Raw genomic sequence first — 21200 nt, 5'->3', positions numbered from 1 at the left:
AACCTCTATTTCGATTTGCCTTGTCCGAGAGAAAGAGAGCTTGGATTTATATTGTTCTGGTCATCCTATTATAGAAAGGAAATTATTAAACTAGAAAGAGTGCAGAAAGGATTTACTAGGATGCTACCGGGAATTGATGGTTTGAGTTATAAGGAGAGGTTGGATAGACTTTTTTCACTGGAGCGTCGGAGGCTTAGGGGTGATCTTATGGATGTCTATGAAATAATGAGGAGAATTGATAAGGTCAACATCTTTCCCCAAAGATAGGGAAGTCTAAAACTAAAGGGCATTGGTTTAAGGTGAGAGGGGAGAGATACAAAAGGGTCCAGAGGGGCAATTATTTTCAGTCAGAGGGTGGTGAGAGTCTGGAACAAGCTGCCAGAGGCAGCACTAGAGGAAGATATAATTTTGTCTTTTAAAAAGCATTTAGATAGTTACATGGGTAAGATGGGTATAGAGGGATATGGGCCAAACACAGGCAATTAGGACTAGCTTAGAGGTAAAAACTGGGCTGCATGGACAAGTTGTGCTGAAGGGCCTGTTTCCATGCTGTAAACCTCTATGACTCTATGTATGAGTGGATGTGATAATGGACCATTGACTAATTGTCTCATGCATCTTTACACGGATATTGAGAGGACGCCTTGAAGGAGTGACCCAGAGTATTTCTCCAGACAATCTTCCTTTAATACAAAGTCAACATATCTACATACACAGTGGTTTTTATAACCAATTATATTTTCAGTTATAAGTAACAGTTGTTCAAAAGCAATAATCACTTGGCCCTCAAACAAATGACAGTTCCTTTTTGTTTCTCAACATCTCATTAATTTGGCTGTCATACTGGTTAAGTCTGGCAACTTCCACAAGTTATTGAGTAAATTCATCACAGACGTTGACAAGGAACGCGTCGGAATAAACCCGGGGTAGCAATCCGGAGCCCCAGGCTAATATCTGTTTTATCCCAACATATCAGAGTTCCATTTTGGGGCAAAATAAAGAAGGAAAGCAATCTTGATAAATGAAGCACATCCTTAAAATGGTACAAACAAAGCTCTTTTAACATTCAGAATTCAATGATATATAGCCAGTCACAAACATTTCTACAGTGAAAAAATAGACCGTCTTTAAACATAATATGAACAAATAAATGTATTTTAAATGTTTTTTTGTTTCTTTTAATTTGACTGATAATTTTTTTTGTTAAAAAAGGAACGAATACACAATTAAAAAAAAGATTATGTTTGTCGTATGTTACAAAACACAAAAGATTTTCGAGAAAACCGCTCACAAATTCAACCTTTCCTGCTTTGCCTCGCTGTTCCCCTCAACTGATCGAGTCATCAAGGTTTAGTTTTTTTTTCCCTCTTGTGGATGTTGCTTAAGCGTTTCCTTGAAGCTGTTCCATTCTGTAAATTGGGCTTCCTACTTGCAGCCCCAAGGCCAAGTGGCGGAAGAGATCTTTCGCAATGCAATCTGTTTATGGAGATTTGTACTAAGATTGGCTGGTGGGGTTGAGGGGGAGGGGATGTGGCGAAAGGGCCTAAAAGGCTCCTCAGTTAAGGGCCTATTGGCGGCCATTTTGATGGACAGGACAATGGTCAATTACTTTGTTGAGACAACATGGGAGCTCCTCACTACGTGATTGATATATTAACTTTATAAAAAGATAATTAAAAAGCTTACCTTATAAAAAAGTAGGAACCATGGTGCAAACTGAACTACATCGGGGATTTGCACTTAGTCCTGATACTTACGCAAAGTGGGATTTAAGAAAATAATGCTCAAGATTAATTACTGTACCGCAAAAGAAACCCCTAGGATTGGCTGTCTATTGTAATCTTCCCTCACAAAGATAGAGATAAATGAAACATCAGTTGCTCCCTGCCAACTACCATTGACCTCTGCCAACTACCACTGCTGACCTCTGCCAACTACCATTGACCTCTGCCAACTACCACTGACCTCTGCCAACTACCACTGACTTCTGCCAATCAGGAAGGTAGGAAGCTAGGGTTAAAGATCAAAGGGTGGGACTGTTTGGTTAGTCAGCAAGCCAAATGTTGTGGGAGGAATATCAAACCCAATGGAAAAATACTTTATAACTTTGGAGAACTGGAACCGTGGTATGATGGAGCTTTAAAAGAGAATAAATTCTTGGTGCACCTTGCTAATTATTCAATGTGCCATTTGTTACTAAAGTTTGAGAACCACAATTCCTTGCTGGCGGTGATTATATTGCTTCCTACAAATGGCCATTTGATACCACCATTGGAACTGTGCTCCTTTATTCGGTTGCTTTCAGCAAATCAAAATCATTCTACTTCAAAATACTAAAATGCCGCTACGAGATCTGTCACCCAATTTTGAAGAGGGAGGAATTTCCACTGATGAATAAATACGATGGCACTTTTAGAAAAAGATTCTCCTCTGCTTCATGTAACGGTCGCTGGAACACTGGCCTCTGGTTTGCTTTGGTGCCGAAAATACCAACCAGTGGCACGGCGTCTTAAAATGTGTGCCGCGGATCACTTGGTTTGCAAAACCGTGCCCTCGAGACAATGCTTTGAAAGATACTGATGAGGCTGGGGTAACCAAACAGTGAGTATAATGCCAGCTACTTATGGAACTTGTGATGTCCAATAATCCATGATAGCAGTTAAGGGGGTGGGCTGTTGGTGAGGCGTGACCAGGGATGGCAACAAATAGGTTGACCTTTTTAAAAGTGTCACAAAACAATTATATTGATGCTTGTATCATTCAGTAATATTAATTTCTATCAGTCCTTCTTCCCCCATTTTTTGTTTTCCAAATTAGTACAATGAACAGATTATTGCATTTTTATAATTAGACAGGGAGGTGAGCAGATGATCTGACTTCCTCACTTCACGGTTCTCTGGCAACCATCCTGAGCAGGAGAGCCGCGAACTCCCAAAACCCGAATCCCTAACTCAAAGGTCACAATGAGGATATGGTTCAGCAGCCCTCAAGATTATACAAGCCACGTTCCGGGGAAGTTAGGCGGGGTGGAGACACTGTTGCTCCAGCCGTCACATCCATCATGTGGTTACTATCTAAATATGGGCGCTTCCGTGGATATGACTCATCCCCCCCTGCCCTCCGCTTGTTCATTTAGATAGATGCATTTATGATTAAGCAGTGCTTCAAGCTGGAATGTGCCATGGTGATCATGTTTTCCAATTCATTTTTTTCCTTCCTGGCATAACTTTTTCGACTATCTCCTTCATGTCTCCTGTGTGTGTGATTCCCTTACTCAAAAGAGCGAGCAAGAGCCTTTTGCTGCTCCCCTTCCTTCGGTCAAACAGGAAGAATGGTGTGGTTGCACTGCTATTGACTGTCTCATATTTCAACTCCACCTCAGGTCATTGACCCAACTCACTCTGTCAGCTCATCATTTAGAGGATAAATGTCCTCATGCCTTTTACACGGCTTGCTAGTGCCCCCAGCTGAGGTGATTTTTTTTTATATACTGGTCTCGGGTTTTCAATGGAAAAGGTCAGTAATGTACTTACACCCCTCCCTTTAAAATGAGCCCATAACCCATCCAACACTGACAACCACAATACCTCACCTATGTGCAGTTCCATCACGATCGCTGCATTGAAATAATGGTATAAACGGAAAACAATCACGGAGAGACCTAAACTAGGTTCACAATGGGGTATCTGGTGTCGGGAGAAGGCACAGATGCAGAACATGCATAGATGAAGCATGGCCCAGTGAGGATTGCCAAAGGATCGAAAAAAAAACCCCACGACCTTTAACGACCATATGGTAGCTAAAACCAGTAGGAAAGGACACCTGCAGTAAATGTGATTTTGTGAGCGATTCTCTTCAATGCTGTTCCATAGCTTTGATTAGTAAAAGGGGTTGTAAGCAAGCAGAACTCTAATGGTGTAACCAAAGACAGGATCCCATCTTTTCATGTTTACCCTTCATCCACTTTCTGAATGACTTTTTGCTTGTCTGTCCTTAATATTTCATCAGACAGTCCACACAGGAGGAAATCCAGATCCATTTTCACCACAGTTGAACACTTGAGGTAAGTAGGACTTGTCCGATTATTAAAATGATCCCCCCACCCCCCCAACAGACCAGGGTCCTTCTTCTCTTCTGGGTTACAACATTGAGTTCCCTTAGGGTCCATCCGAAATATCTTCCCCCTGGCGGTGGTTAGAATTAAAGTACTTTTCAAGCACGCTATATGGCTCAGAAGAGGCTCTGTGTCCATTGTGGCCTGTTAGAGTTTGGTGATCAATGGCTTTTTACGTTGCATAATGATCAAAACTCCCAAGATACTCGAGCGCCGCTTGATAGCAGAACTGATACTCATCCTGAAAACACAGAAACAGGAGCCTTGTCAATGAGAATAACATCTTACACCAATTCGGGAGACCAAAATACTTACTGGGAACAAAGAAATAATTCATAGAATCATAGAACCCCACAGAGCAGAAGGAGGCCATTCAGCCCATTGAGCCTGGACCAACAACAATCCCACTCAGGCCCTACTCCTGTAACCCCATGTATTTACTATGCTAGTCCCCCTGGCACTTACGGGGCAATTTAGCATGGCCAATCATAGAATCCCTACAGTACAGAAGGAGGCCGTTTGGCCCATCGAGTCTGTACTGACTACAATCCCACCCAGGCACCATTCCCGCAACCCCGCACATTTACCCTGCTAATCCCCCTGACTCTAGGGTTAATTTATCACAGCTAATCCACCGAACCCGCGCACATCTTTGGAGTGTGGGAGGAAACCGGAGCACCCGGAGGAAACACACACAGACACGGGGAAAACGTGCAAATACCACACAGACAGTGATCCGAGCCGGGAATTGAACCGGGGTCCCTGGAGCTGTGAGGCAGCAGTGCTAACCACTGCGCCACCGTGACACCCCGATCTACCTAATCCGTACATCTTTGAAATGAGGGAGGAAACTGGAGCACCCTGAGGAAACCCACGCAGACACGGGGAAGAACGTGCAAACTCCACACAGACAGTATTCACGTAACACTTTTCATATCCACAAGATGTCCGAAAGTGGTCCACAGCCAATGAATCAGTTCACTAAATGGAAACATAGTGTTGGGTCCATTCATTTGTTTGAATAGACAAGGGGAACGCACTGGTACAATTTTTAAAATGCTTTTCTTCTTTTGAACAGAACTTAAAACATTAACATGACAAAAACAAAAAGAAAGTGAAATTGGAGACTGGTTTGAAGCAAGCCAGTCCTTGTACTGAACCTGAACACACACACACTGAAACCAAAACATATTTTAATCCTTATCTCGCCACTGGAAGTGTTTTCCGCAGGCTGTCTCCGACTTAGGAAAACAATCCTTGCAGTTGCGGTTATGCTGTTGTTTGCCTGCATTGTGTACCCTTCAGGAATGCAGTCAATCTCGAGCTAACCTATACCCTTCTGATTCTACATGTAGTCAAATTAGCAGTCAATTGTCCAGCTTAGTAGAGTTAATTGCATAGGCAGAAATATCTTAAATTGAAGTCTTTGCATAGACTGAAGCAAACAGGGCTAAGCATACACAGGCTCTCTCACATAGACAAATTTACACATAGCAAGATCCCACAAAACTAATGAAAATGGGCGATCAGATAATCTGTTTCTGGGAGTGGCTGTTGACGGACACCAAGAAAACTTCCCTGCCACAGGGTCTTTTCCACATCTGTCTGAGATCAGACGCTCTGAAAGGAAACACACGCTCCATAGCTGTCGCCCGCTTCCCAAACACTGGAAAGCAACCCAACACAGAGCCTTAGCAGGAAATGTATTCTTCTGTGTGTGAAGCTTCTTTTACAAAACATTTGTTAATTCATAATGTGGACAGTGCTTGAGCTGCTGTCAGTAATGAGAGAAAAGTATTGTCTATGGCAGGAGCATAGACAAAACCTGTAACAACTCCCTCTGCAGACATCCACAGCTCACAGCACATTAGCAGCTGCTTACTAACACTGCAGCCAATGGAAAAGTAAATTGCAAATGGCAGAATCGATCAGAGTGTAAAACGGGTGAGTTGGTAAGAATACGTTTACATTACAAATTTACCAGCAACCACTGTGCAATTATTACATTAAAGGTGTGTCGGGCAAACCTGGAGCCACAGCCTGCCCTGACTCCAGATTGAGCCTGCATTTACTCTACAGCTAGCTACAGCTGCAATTTAAATACAACTCATTTGTCGATGATACAAAGGCAGGTGAGGAGGTGACAAAGGAGCGGATTTTTGTCGAGTTGGAATGACTCTGGAGCAATTTTAAAATGGAAAGCAGGAGCTGATTCCTAGATTCCTGACTTAATTCCTGGCGCTCCTAACCTGGCCGGCTCCATTGTGTGGGGTAGACAACTCCAAGGCCCCTGCAATTTTCATGGAATTGGGCCAGCTTCTCCTTGACTCATGTTTCACTGCCAATCAGAGGCTTCGTGAACCATCGTCTGGATTCAGGAACCTTTTGTAAGGTAACTTCAGAACTCTCCATGTCCCCGCATAACCTCCACGCTAACTCAAGGCCATCTGAGTTTCCACCTACCCTCATTATGCATGCTTGGCAAAGATCCCAGAACAATAAAAGCATAAGCTCAGTAAGGGTTCCGTTTTGCCAAGTGGTGAATTGTTGACTTTGCTTGATTGACATCTTTAAGTAGTTTTAATAAGTCGTTCTTTCTGTGATCTCTTTTGTCAATGTATCAATGTTTATTTAGACAAGAGTCAGAGGTGTGTGTGGAGTATTTGAAGCATCTATTATTGATACTTTAATGGTTGACAATTTTATGGGGTTGTAGGAATGCAAGTTCCTTTTTCGAAGAACATTTTTGAATGGATATTTCTCTTCTCAGCAATTCCACATTCACCATGGTTATTAAAGTTTATTCATTAGTCACAAGTAGGCTAACATTAACATTGCAATGAAGTTATTGTGAAAATCCCCTAGTCGCCACAGTCCGGCACCTGTTCGGGAACACTGAGGGAGAATTTAGCATGGCCAATGCACCTAACCAGCACGTCTTTCGGACTGTGGGAGGAAACTGGGGCACCCAGAGGAAAAACACGCAGACACGGGGAGAACGTGCAAACTCCACACAGCTGGGAATCGAACCCGGGTCCCCAGTAATGTTCAGTGATTACGTACATAGAGTGAATGGACATCAAAGGGAAATGACTTGGCATTGAGAGTATGTGGGGCCATGGGGAAGGCCTGGGGGGGAACACATTGGAGTGGAAGCTATGGAGGGCCATGGGGAGTTGGTGGGGAGGTGGGAGTGTGCGAGGCGAGGGTTGAACTGCTTTTACTACCACAGGGGTGAAGTCCCAGAGAACCGATATGGGCCTTCTAATCAGCTCACCTCAGAACTGATCTGTCCCAAAAGTTGCCAAGGATCTGCTTCCAGGGTCAGTGTGCCTTTCTCTGTCCCCCAGTGATCACCACCAATGCTCCCCGCCATCTGAGCAAAAATCGCTTGAATCGGCATCCTTTTAACCAAATTAGGTCTGCCCAGTCGCAACATTTCCTGATTTAAGCTTCCTGCTCAAAGAATCTACAGAGGGATATGGACAAGTTCAGTGAATGGGCAAAAAGATGGAGCATAAATGTGGGAAAACGTGGGAAAACGTGAAGTTGTCCACTTTGGCAGGACGAATACAAAAACAGAATATTATTTAAATGGAGAGAGACTGCAGAATGCTGGGTACAGAGGGACCTGGGTATCCAGCACTGGAATCACAAAGGGCGGCACAGTGCCACAGTGGTTAGCACTGCTGCCTCACAGTGTCACTGGATTCGATTCCCGGCTTGGGTTACTGTGTGGAGTTTGCACATTCTCCCTGTGTCCGCGTGGGTTTCCTCTGGGTGCTCCAGTTTCCTCCCACAGTCTGAAAGATGAGTGGGTTAGATTGATTGGTCATGCTAAATTGCCCCTTAGTGTCGGGGAGACTAGCTAGGGTAAATACATAGGGTTATGGGGATAGGTCCTGGGTGGGATTGCGGTCAGTGCAGGCTCTATGGGCTGAATGGTCTCTTTCTGCACTGTAGAATTCTATGATAACAAAGAGTTAGCATGCAGGTAGAGCAAATGATTAGGAAGGCAAATGAAATGTTGACCCTTTATTGTCAGGGGGGTGGAGTATAAAAGTAGGGAAATCTTGCTGCAACTGTACTGGGCATTGTTGAGATGGCACCTGGAGTATTGTGTACAGTTTTGGTCTCTTTTCTTAAGGAGGGATATGCTTACATAAGGAGCAGCTCGGAGAGGGTTCAGTAAGCTGGGATGAATGGGTTGAATGGTACAATGAAAGGTTGAATAGGTTGGGCCTATACATATGGCAGTTTAGAAGAATGAGTGGTGATCCTATTTGAAACATACACAATTCTGAGGGGGTTTGACAGAGGAGATGCTGAGTGAATGTTTCCCCTCATGGGGGAATCTAGAACTTAGGGGCACATTTTAAAATAAGGGGTCTCCAATTTAAGACGGAGACGAGGAGGAATTTCTTCTCTCAGAGAGTCATAGTCTTTGGAGTTCTCTTTCACCGAGTGCAGTGGAGAATGGGTCACTGATGATATTTACAACTGAGTTTGGCTGATTTTAGATCAATATTGAAGGGTTCTGGTGGAGGAGGTGGAGGGGAAGGGGGGGCGGGAAAGTGCAGATAAGGCCACAATGAGATCAGGCCATGTTCTTATTGAATGGCGGAGCTGGATCAATGGGCTGAATGGCCTACTCCTGCCTCTTAATTTATTCAGTCCAGAGATGTCACAGCCTATCTCTTCTAGCCTTGGGGTAAGAGACGGGCTGTTACTCCTGTATGGCACTGTTGCCCATTTTTAAGAGGCTTACTTTACAGACCATCACCTTTACCCAGGCTACTTCATAGCCAGGATGCCTAGTCCTTTCTCGAGTGATTACCATGGGGTAATGAATGGGCCACTGGAGACACATACTTGAAAGTCCATAGTGCTGCAGTGTTAAAGAGCCCATTCATAATTAAAAGCGCACTAGTTTTCAACACTGATTTTTACAATTCCTCGGATGACACTTCATGAATAATTTTGTTTACACAAATAAACAGCTCTTCCCAGAAGGCAATGGTGCCCAAGGATCCCATACCTATTTGGGAAGCCTCAACATCTTTACAATTAACTATAGTTTACACCTCTTAATTCAAAGTTGCTGAATTCAAGCTATCTGATAATTGATTTTTTTAAGCAATTTCCACTTTGCTGCGTAATTTATCTTGCATAATACAAATTATTGGATAATTAAATTTTTATTGCAACCATTGAAATGTCAGGCATAGATTTATCTCGTTTGCTTAGCCAGCTCACCAGATAGATAAACTGCCAGTCTAAAACCAGAGGCTGACTGTGGGATGTGTAATAGAGTTGGGTATTTCATTTTCAATAGGCAGTGTCACTTTGATTTCCAGGGGAATACAGAATTGTTACAGAGCAGGAGGAGGCCATTTGGCCCATCATGTCTGCACCAGCTCTCCAAACAAGCATCATGACTAGTGCCATTCCTCTGACTTTTCCCCGTAGCCCTGCGCATTGTTTCTATTCGAGTAATCATCTAATGCCCTCTTAAATGCCTGGACTGAATGGCACACTGGCACAGTGGTTGGCACTGCTGCCACACAGGTGGATTGGCCATGAGAAATTGCCATGATGTGGAGATGCCGGCGTTGGACTGGGGTGGGCACAGTAAGAAGTCTCACAACACCAGGTTAAAGTCCAACAGGTTTATCTGGAATCACGAGCTTTTGGAGCGCTGCTCCTTCATCAGGTGACTCACCCGATTGAAGGAGCAGCGCTCTGAAGGCTCGTGATTCCAAATAAACCTGTTGGACTTTAACCTGGTGTTGTGAGACTTCTTACTGTGCTAAATTGCACCTTAGATCAGGGGAATTAGCAGGGTAAATACATGTGCTTATGGGGATAGGGCCTCAGTGGGATTGTTGTCAGTGTTTGATGGGCCGAATGGCCTTCCTCTGCACTGTAGGGATTTTATGATTCTGCCTCCACCACCTTCCAGGCCGTGCATTCCAGACCCCAACCACCCATTGTGAAGAAAGGTTTCCTCCTACAGTAAGCAACACCTATTCAGGCAAGGGCTTTTAGGAGATTGATAGTTAACTGTCACTCAGTCAGCTACCTGTTAACTAGGTTACTTAACCTAAAAAGTACTCACCAGTTGAATTCCCAAATATACTCGCTCGGTCTGTGTCTCACTCAGGATGAAGTCTCCCTCACTGACTGTAAGCTTGAAAAAGTCCCTCTCTTCTACGCAGTTGAGACGAGTCATTCCCTAGCTTAGCTTCCTGCTACAGTAATCAACACCTATTCAGGCCTTATTCAGGCAAGGTGCTTTCAGTTGATTGGCACTCGGTCAGTACGATTGAAAAGCAGAGAAGTTAATTCAAGCCTGTATGGGGCCTTACTTAGACCAAACTTAGTTTTGTGCACAGTTCTAGTCTGCATGTTACATGAAGGATTCAGAGACACTGTCCTTACCTCTGTCTGCACCATGGCTGGCCGCTGTGTTCGAAGCATCTTGACAGTCTGGAAGATGTCCACAACCCCTTCGTACCTCATTCTCTCCAAGACGATGCTGAGTGTAATAAAAACCCCAGTCCTCCCAACTCCAGCACTAAGAAAATGAAGGAGTTTCTATTAGATTGTATAAATTGGAGTCTAAATTACTCTTTTAGATTGTTATACACTTGAACATGTAGCTAGCTTCTGGAACGGTGCATAAATCCACAACCTTCTGATTCTGAGGGCAGAATGTCACTAAGTGATGGAGGCCCAGTGACACCTCACATTTTGGCCAATTTAAGTCATATCGCTTCTCCAGACAGGACACCCGTCACTTACCTGCAATGAACTGAGATGGGCCCATCTTGGCCAAACTGTTCCTTAGTTTTATGCACTTGTCCTATAAAGTCAATGAAACCCTCTCCGGATTTTGGCACTCCTTGTTCTGGCCAGTCTGTAAACTGGAACTGTCGGACAGTCCGTGACTGGCCATCCTGTGGAGGAGAAAGAACGGCTTTAGGTACTGGGTAGTGATCGTAACAACCTCCCGCCCCCCCCGTTCATAAAGTAGCATAACAAAGATGTGTGGGTTAGGTTATTGGCCATGCTAATCCCCTTAATCAAGGGGATTAGCAGGGTAAATACGTGGGGTTACGGAAATAGGGCCTGGGTGGCACTGTTGTCGGTGCAGGCTCGATGGGCTGAATGGCCTTCTTTTGCACTGTAGGGATTCTATGATTCTAAAGAAAGAGCTGCCTTTCTAACAATGGAACAGTTTATCAGCAGGTTACTTCTTTCCGCCAGGCCCCATTTTAGAACAATCAAACAGTTTGATCAAACACATTTTCCAGGAGATGTGACCCAAGGGGCAGGATTTTCTGCCCTCCCCCACCATGTTTTGTGGCGCCATAGGCAGCCCGCCATTGCCATCGGCGGAATTGGAAGATCCTGCCGATGGGGACGGCTGGAACATCCTAGGAAGCACATGGCACGGTGGTTAGCACTGCTGCCTCACAGCGCCAGAGACCCAGGTTCAATTCCGGCCTTGGGTAACTGTGTGGAGTTTGCACGTTCTCCCCATGTTAGCGTGCATTTCCTCCAGGTGCTCCGGTTTCCTCCCACAGTCCAAAGATGTCCAGGTTTGGTGAATTGGCCATTGCCCCTTAGTGTCAGGGGTCTAGCGGGGTCTAGTGGGATTATGGGGATTGGGCCTGGGTGGGATTGCTGTCGGTGTAGACTCAATGGGCTGAAAGGCCTCCTTCTGCACTGTAGGAATTCTATGATTCTTGCTTTTTGTTGACAGTTAAGTTTGCTCTCTGTGTTTAGAGATGTACGGGGGACAAATCGAGCCTGAACTGGTGCGATGGAAATCTCCTCTGTCTGTTAGAAGAATCCTCTGCACATTGTGGTTGGGCAGTCAGGATCACCATGGGTATGGGACCTAGAGCAAAATTACCCCCTGCTGGGCATAGAATTGAAAATAATGGAACATGTTACTGGATTAAAAGAACACACAGCAAGCCCTCAGCCAGCTCTGCTGTCAGCCTGGATTATATGCCCACAGTGAAGTTTGAACCCATGGCCTTTTGACTCAGAGGCAGGAATGTTACTGAACCAACGCTGACATAATCTATTCAAATCTCATCATTCTGATCTATCCCTGTAACTTTTAATACATTTCTTCAAGTATTGTGCAAATCTTTCTTAAAAATCACGATTGATTCAGTTTCATCAGCTACTTGCGGCAAAGTGTTCTATATCCAAATAAACCCTCATGTGAAAAGCTCCTTCTAACCTCTGTCTGTACTTCCATGGAGAATATTAGTTTAGCCCAGTCCATCACGCAAACCAGCCTCCCATCCATTGACTTCCCACTGCCTCAGAAAAGCAGCCAGCATAATCAAGGACCCCACCCACCCCAGACATACACTCTTCCACCTTCTTCCATCGGGAAAAAGGTACAAATGTCTGAGGTCACGTTCCAACTGGCTCAAGAACAGCTTCTTCGCTGCTGCCATCAGACTTTTGAACGGACCTACCTTACATTAAGTTGATTTTTCTCTACACCCTAGCTATGGCTATAACACTACATTCTACACTCTCTCGTTTCCTTCTCTATGAACGGTACACTTTTATTATTGTCACATGTATTGGGATACAGGAGCGGCACGGTAGAACAGTGGTTAGCACTGCTGCTTCACAGCTCCAGGGACCTGGGTTCGATTCCCGGCTTGGGTCACTGTCTGTGTGGAGTTTGTACATTCTCCTCGTGTCTGCGTGGGTTTCCTCCGGGTGCTCCAGTTTCCTCCCACAGTCCAAAGATGTGCGGGTTAGGGTGATTGGCCATGCTAAAATTGCTCCTTAGTGTCCTGGGATGCGTAGATTAGAGGGATTAGCGGGTAAAATATGTAGGGATATGGGGGTAGGGCCTGGGTGGGATTGTGGTCAGTGCAGACTCGATGGGCTGAATGGCCTCTTTCTGTACTGCAGGGTTTCTATGACTTTGTATAGCGCGCAAGAAACAATACTTTTCACTGTATACAAATACACATGACAATAATAAATCAAATCAAATCAAATGACTGTAACACTACATTCTGCACCCTCTCCTTTCCTTCTCCCTTCTGTACTCTATGAGCGGTATGTTTTGTCTGTATAATGCGCAAGAAACAATACTTTTCACTGTATCCCAATACATGTGACAATAATAAATCAAATCAAATCAATTTGGTCTGTGCTCTCTCCATTCTCACTTGTGCTGTTCCCCTTTGGCACACGGAAAACTGAGCGTACCATTGGGCCAATTAGAGATTTCCCGTTGTAATAGTTTTGCATCCTGCCTTTATTTTTACCTTTTCAAACAGCCAGCTTTCCTGGTGCTACCTGGGGAAGGATCGAGAGAATAATTGAATCTGCTTGATGGAACGCTGCAGAAACGCTTGTGAAATATTGTCATCCAATTCAACAAGCGCATCACGGAAACTAATTATTCCTGTGACACTTTCCCTTCGACAACAACTGGGGTGGCCCTTGAGCAGTTAAAAAAAAAATCATGTGTTCCGGTTCACTGGTTTTTGATGGAGCAAAATCCTCCTGGAGAATTCCAATAACTCGGCAGTAATGCGGCTGGGAGTGAGCAGGCAAGAGAAGTGTGAGGGTCAATAATGAGCGTTCGAAGCAATTCAATAATGTAAATTCTAACAAGCCCCCTCTGGGAAATCTTCAGCAAACCTATCAAAGATTTGATGAGGAGTGAAAACTTTCTTTTCTTCAAAGTGGAAGCTTCCTGACAGGGTCAGAGGAGGGTTGGGTGTTAATACCTTGCGCATTGTCGCACGTTGCTCCAAATGCAGGAGGTCCGGGGTTGCTCTGCCTCATGGACTGTTGAGATGTTCACAATTAATCATCTCAACAGTTTTCCGCTGGCACGGTGGTTAGCATTGCTGCCTTACAGCGCCAGGGACCCGGATTCGATTCCTGGCTTGGATCACTGTCTGTGTGGAGTCTGCACGTCCTCCTTGTGTTTGTGTGGGTTTCGTTCAGGTGCTCCTGTTTCCGCCCACAGTCCAAAGATGTTCTGGTTAGGTGGATTGGCCATGCTAAATTCTCCCTCCGTGAACCCGAACAGGCGCCCAGTGTGACGACTAGCGGATTTTCACAGTAACTTCATTGCAGTGTTAATGTAAGCCTACTTGCGACACTATTAAACTATTCATTTTGAACTGTGAAGATTAACTGGCCTAATTTAGGATGTAGTCACCACTGAGACAGTGGCACCAAGAACAATCCAGTGGCAATGAAGATTGGCACAAATGGAACTCAGTTGCCCCACAGGATAGTCAAGGCTCTTGAGACACATGCAGGCCATGAACCCACCTTCAACACTTAGTGCCTCAGTTAATTCCAGAACAGGAGGTCTGGAAAAGTGTCCAGCACCCAACAATGAACTGAGAAAAGCCTCAATGAAAATGTAGGTGGCCAATTGCACTTTTCAATTAATGAGAATATTTCACCAGCAGACACACTAGCAGAGTTGTCACTTTCATAGAAATCATAGAAACCCTACAGTACAGAAAGAGGCCATTCGGCCCATCAAATCTGCACCGACCACAATCCCACCCAGGCCCTACCCCCTTATCCCTACATATTTTACCCACTAATCCCTCTAATCTACACATCCCAGGACACCAAGGGGCAATTTTAGCATGGCCAATCAACCTAACCCGCACATCTTTGGACTGTGGGAGGAAACCGGAGCACCCGGAGGAAACCCACGCAGACACGAGGAGAATGTGCAAACTGCACACAGACAGTGACCCAAGCTGGGAATCGAACCCAGGTCCCTGGAGCTGTGAAGCAGCAGTGCTAACCACTGTGCTACCGTGCCGCCCATATGACACATGGCTGTGTCATAATTATTCTAAATGATCGAAAGGAAGTTACCTGTAAATTTACAGCAATTGGACGGGGGTTATTTGAGGTTATTCCCGCCCTTTTGAATTCAATACAACACAGGATTTGGTTGAGTGGAATTCTGGTGACTAGGAAGGGATCTTTGGTCCATTGGAATTCTACAAAATGGCAGTAACTGGGAAAGGTTTGGATCCATTGAAATCCCACTCTTGCTTAGCTATTAATCTGGATTAGACTGAGATTGCAATGATTTCTGTAACAGCCATGGCTCAGTGGTAACCCGCTCACTTGAGTCAGAAGATTGTAGTCTCAAGCCCCATTCCAGCAATTTGAGCACACATCAAAATGACACTCGAGTGCGGCGCTGAGGGGGCGCGGCGCCGAGGGGCGTGGCGCTGAGGGGGTGCGGCACTGGAGGAGTTGCAGAGGAGATTCACTAGGTTGATTCCGGAATTGAGAGAATTGGCTTATGAGGACAGACTGAGTAGACTGGGGCTATACTCATTGGAATGCAGAAGAATGAGGAGAGATCTTATAGAAACATATAAGATTATGAAGGGAATAGATAAGATAGAAGCAGGGAAGTTGTTTCCACTGGCAGGTGAAACTAGAACTAGGGGGCATAGCCTCAAAATAAGGGGGAGCAGATTTAGGACTGAGTTGAGGAGGAACTTCTTCACACAAGGGGTTGTGAATCTGTGGAATTCCCTGCCCAGTGAAGCAGTTGAGGCTACCTCGTTATATGTTTTAAGGCAAGGATAGATAAATTTTTGAACAGTAAAGGAATTAAGGGATATGGTGAGCGGGCGGGTAAGTGAAGCTGAGTCCACGAAAAGATCAGCCATGATCTTATTGAATGGCGGAGCAGGCTCGAGGGGCCAGATGGCCAGCTCCTGCTCCTAGTTCTTATGTTCTTATGTTTCCTCCCACAGTCCAAAGATGTGTGGATTAGGTAGATTAGCCATGCTAAGTGTCCCCCTGACACGAAAGGTACAATGCCCCAACATGCATAACAGGAGGGATATCTGGAATTGAGTCCCAAGGGGACATTCTGGGTAAAATACGTGGGGTTAGGGGATGGGGCCTGGATGGGTTTGTGGTTGGTGCAGACTCGATGGGCCAAATGTCCTCCTTCTGAAGTGTAGGGATTCTATAATTCTACGTTTTCTGGAGATTGCTGTTCATTCTTGCTCTGATGGTCTACTGTGTTTCCTACATTTCATCAGTGACGACACTTCAATGCATTCCACTGGTTGTAAAACATTTTGGAATATCCTGAGGAAGGCACTCAATAAGTGCAGCTCCTTTCCATTATTCCTCTCTCTGAATTAAGCAAAAATGAATTTACAGACAGAATTGGTGTACGATGAGTTCATTGTGTCAGCCATGTTTTGCAGATCATGTTACCATAACAACATAGCCGAGGAACACAATCTGCCTCTGCCAATCACATCCTGTATTGCACTGCAATGAAGCGCAGTGCTGTCCCTTTTGATATAGGAAGTAGAAATGTGCAATGGAATCGAATCTGACTTGAAGGGACCAAGACGCAAAGCTCCAGGATTAATAGTGCCAAGGGTAAGTTATAACATCATTTAAGAACCCATGATTGCCCTCACACAAACTACATGGCACCAGCACTGCTCTGACACACAGGATCCGATTTTCACACCCTGTCCGTTTCAGAGCAGAGGCGGGATTTAAAAATGGCGGTGGGACTCAATTCCAGATATCCCTCCTGTTATGTATGTTGGGGCATAGCCCCTTTAAGGGAATGGGTCACGTGACCTGCGGTGTGGGGTGAACTGTTTGGGAGCCGCCCCCAGCGGGCAGTCAAAGTTTGGAGTGTGGAGCGAGTAGACGGTATAAAGGTCTGTGTTCCCTGACACGTCGCTGGGGAGAAGTTATTGAGGATTCACCTCAGTACTCAGATATCTAACACCTCCCCATTCCCGTTTTGAGAGATTTTTGTGGCCCCCCAGATAAGGATGCGGATAGCAAGTCTGCACTCAGCGGTTCTGCCCGTCTCTACTCCGCTGTGGGCTCAGGCATTTTAGACTCCCTGCTATTTTTAAGGAGTCGGGCTTGTTTTGTTAGAAGATATGGTTCATGACACCTCAGAGGATTCATGAACGACAGGGGAACCTGTGACTGATTGCAGGGCTCACTCCTTCACAGGTAAATCAACAAATAGGGGAGGCGATGGCCTAGTGGTATTATCGCTAGACTATTAATCCAGAAATTCAGCTAATGTTCTGGCGCCCGGATTCAAATCCCACTGCAGTAGATGGTGGAATTTGAATTCAATAAAAAAAAAATCTGGAATTAAGAATCTACTGATGACCGTGAAACATTAGCGATTGCCGGAAAAAACCCATCTGGTTCACTAATATCCTTTAGGGAAGGAAATCATAGAAATCATAGAAACCCTACAGTGCAGAAGGAGGCCATTCGGCCCATCGAGTCTGCACCGACCACAATCCCACCCAGGCCCTACCCCCACATATTTACCCGCTAATCCCTCTAACCTACGCATCTCAGGACTCTAAGGGGCAATTTTTTAGCATGGCCAATCAACCTAACCCGCACATCTTTGGACTGTGGGAGGAAACCGGAGCACCCGGAGGAAACCCACGCAGACACGAGGAGAATGTGCAAACTCCACACAGACAGTGACCCGAGCCGGGAATCGAACCCGGGACCCTGGAGCTGTGAAGCAGCAGTGCTAACCACTGTGCCACCGTGCCGCCCCACTCAACTGTGGTTGAGTGAAAGCTCCATTAGATTGGTAGAAGTTTCATTTCATTTCCTCTGTTGTCCTTACCCAGTCTGGCCTATATGTGACTCCAGAGTTACAGCAATGTGGTCGACTCTCAACTGCCCTCGGGCAACTAGGGATGGGCAATAAATGCTGGCCAGCCAGCGATGCCCATGGCCCACAGATGAATAAAAAAATACATTGGTCACTGTATAAGTGACCAATGCATAAGTTGAGATGCATTGGAGTACTTTCCTCATTTTGAAAAGTGCTTGTATATATTCTAAACTGAAGAAAACATTGCTTGTGATCTCCAGTGCCATAGTCAAAGTGATCTAAATGCCCAGTATCCTGTTAAAATAAAAGAAAGCCTTCAGCAACTTACATTTAGAGAAAAAAGGCCCAACCTGTTCCCTGGATTGCTTTGATTGACAGGACATATGGTGTAGCTTAAGAAAAAAACATTTTTTTCCAGTTTCAATAGATTCCATTTTCACACTCCCCAGGGTGTGTTATTATAGCTGAGCCCATTACGAATGCTCGGCTGAGTTTTAGAATCTCCAGATCTACTTATCTCAGTCAGGGGGCGGTGCTCCCATTTGGACAGTTTAAAGAGTTTGTTAAAGGATTATCTGCCTTTTGATATGGTTCTTGAAATAGATGTTTGTTTTCCCACTTGAGGGGATTTAAAATTTTGAATGGGTTTTATGAATGAGAGTTTATCATGAACTGTGGTTGAGTGAAAGCTCCATTTGATTGGTAGAAGTTTCATTTCATTTCCTCTCCAGTTTAAAGACATAAGGAGAAATTTTCCGGTGTTGCCAAAGTCGACTCCTGCCGTGAATACCCCGGTGGTGGGACAGGCGAGCCATGCAAATTGTCATTAACTTTGGCGGGACTGGAAGATCTCATTGGCGGCCGATGGTGAGCCGCCTCTGCCGTGAGGTGGGAGGGGGGAGCAACTGGAAAATTCTGGCCATAATCCCTGAGATCAACCCATAGTGGATACTGGCTAACGGCTATAAAGGATATGTTGGGGGTATGGGGTGCAGGGTGGGATTGGGGTTTGGGGCAAGACGGAGGGACAGGATGAGGTGAGGGTTGAATGACCAATTTTCCTCATTAAAAAGTTAAAGTTTAGAGTTTATTTATTAGTGTGACAAGTAGGCGTACATTCACACTGCAATGGAGTTATGGTGAAAATACCTCAGTGGCCACACTCCGGCGCCTGTTCGGGTACACTGAGGGAGAATTTAGCATAGCCAATGCACCTAACCAGCACGTTTTTTGGACTGTGGGAGGAAACTGGAGCGCCCGGAGGAAACCCACGCAGACACGGGGAGAACGTGCAGGCTCCGCACAGACAGTGACCCAAGCCTGGAATCAAACCCAGGTCCCTGGTGCTGTGAGGCTAATGTGCTAACCACTGTGCCACCATGCCGCCCCTAGACCAATGTCCCGGTAAATGGCAATCACAGTTCTGGCCTGCCAGCCTGGTCACCTGCCCACCTCTGTTGCCACCTCAGTCCTGCCCCCAGAGGTGGTGGGCCTGCATCCATCCTACCCCAACCTCCTGGACATGAAATTATGATGGGCGGGGAATGGGTCTGCCGATTGGGAAGCTTCCCGGCTCAAACCTCTCACCTCCATCGTGAAAACCCGGCCCACAGTCAGTATCCGATTGGCGCAGAGTGAACTATGCTGTTAATTTTGCAAATATTCCTTAGCCATCATAATGGAGATATGTTATAACACATTCATGTAGCGTCTTCAAAAATAATTGGCAGGCCAGTTTTCACTGTGTCTCTGGTACACAGATTGCTTTGTTTGTTTTCAAAATGACCAAACGTGGCCTTAATGAAATAAATTCTAACGCCCGACTAGGATTCCTTTTTCCCTTAACTTTGGGCTTTGCTTTTTTAATCAAGTGATTGCAGGCAGGCAAAGAGTTAGTACTTCTCTTTATAGCTGCTTGGGGCAATTTGAAGTATGGATGGCCAATTCTGTTGAGCACAGTATAATGTTTAGTGTTCTCAACTGTAGTTAAGTGGCTAGTTAGTGCCTAATTTATGTCATAACTCATTTCCCTCTCTCGCTGATGCTCACTCCTCCTCCCCTGCAGACATTGTAGACGTTCGCTGGGTTCTGGCATTGTCCAAAGGCAGGCCACCTCCTGCTGTCCGACCCAAGTGGTCAATCTGTACGTGCGTGCCGGGATATTCGACCATGGCAGCCTCTCACTTCGATGCCTAAAGCGTGCCCTCATCCATTGCGATATGGCTGATTGGAGAGTGATCAACGCCCATTGTGGACGGCGCGGTGGCACAGTGGTTTGCACTGCTGCCTCACAGCGGCAGGGACCTGGGTTCGATTCCAGGCTTGGGTCTGTGTGGAATCTGCACGTTCTCCCCGTGTCTGCGTGGGTTTCCTCTGGATGCTCCGGTTTCCTCCCACAGTCCAAAAGACGTGCTGGTTAGGTGCATTGGCCATGCTAAATTCTCCCTCAGTGTACCTGAACAGGCGCCGGAATGTGGTGACTAGGGGATTTTCACAGTAACTTCATTGCAGTGTTAATGTAAACCTACTTGTGACACTAATAAATCAACTTTAAACTTGACCAATTTCTTTCTCCCTTGGCTAAGTACCAAGTCCAAATATAATATTCCTGCAGCTGGGCTGACTGGCACCAGCTAACCCAACACAGACTAGGAGCAGAACCTGGAGCTTTCCTGTGTTGTTCTGTTCCACATGCGGCAACTGAGCCAAGAAGGAGAACAAATTCCATGTTTCTAGCAAAGATTACAGATTTATCTTTCTTCATATCACTAGTTCTTTTATCTTTCCATAACTTACACTATGCCCTCTTGTGCATCGTAACAGTCAGAGTTATGAACATCAGTCAGGCTTCTGAAGGATTCAATAACACAATATCATTGCCTCTTTGTAATAAACCGGATTCCACTCAAATGCAGTGCCTGCTGTTTTGCACTTGTTCACGACACAGTGAGACCCCACAAACAAATGCGAGAATGAATTCTGCTGATGGTAGTTAGGGACCTAAGGCTTAGGTGCAGGAGTAGGCCATTCGGCCCCTTTCATGGCTGACCTGGTTGTGGCCTCAACTCCACTTGCCCCGTCACCCCCCCATGCCCATCAAAGATCTTTCCCACTAGACTTTGAATATCAGTGGCGTGAGGTGGAATCAATGGGAAATCCGAATGACAGCAGCTGGACCAGAAAATCCCACCACTGGCAACCGGCATAGAAGAATCATAGAATCCCTACAGTGCAGGAGGAGGCCATTCAGCCCATTGAGCCTGCACTGACAACAATCCCACCCAGGCCCTATCCCCATAATCCCACGGAATTACCCTGCTAGTCCCCCCGACACTAAGGGGCAATTTAGCACGGCCAATCCACCTAACCTGCACATCTTTGGAGACGTTGCCC

The 21200-nt window shown here is 45.5% G+C and overlaps 1 protein-coding gene across 1 annotated transcript in view; it reads right to left on the bottom strand.

Annotated features, from left to right (window-relative positions):
• Positions 1-673: 673 nt before the first annotated feature.
• Positions 674-21200, bottom strand: part of LOC144479463 (receptor-type tyrosine-protein phosphatase delta-like) — a 526436-nt gene continuing 505909 nt past the window's right edge. The window contains exons 36-38 of the mRNA XM_078198154.1: positions 10919-11073; positions 10556-10691; positions 674-4355 (exon numbers count right to left, since the gene is read on the bottom strand). Coding sequence (XP_078054280.1) covers positions 4287-4355; positions 10556-10691; positions 10919-11073 — 360 coding nt within the window. The 3' untranslated portion in view covers positions 674-4286. The remainder of the gene's footprint in view (positions 4356-10555; positions 10692-10918; positions 11074-21200) is intronic.

This window comes from Mustelus asterias, chromosome 26, assembly GCF_964213995.1.
Source record: "Mustelus asterias chromosome 26, sMusAst1.hap1.1, whole genome shotgun sequence".
Lineage (NCBI taxonomy): Eukaryota > Metazoa > Chordata > Chondrichthyes > Carcharhiniformes > Triakidae > Mustelus > Mustelus asterias.
This window is presented reverse-complemented; position numbering and strand designations above follow the sequence as displayed.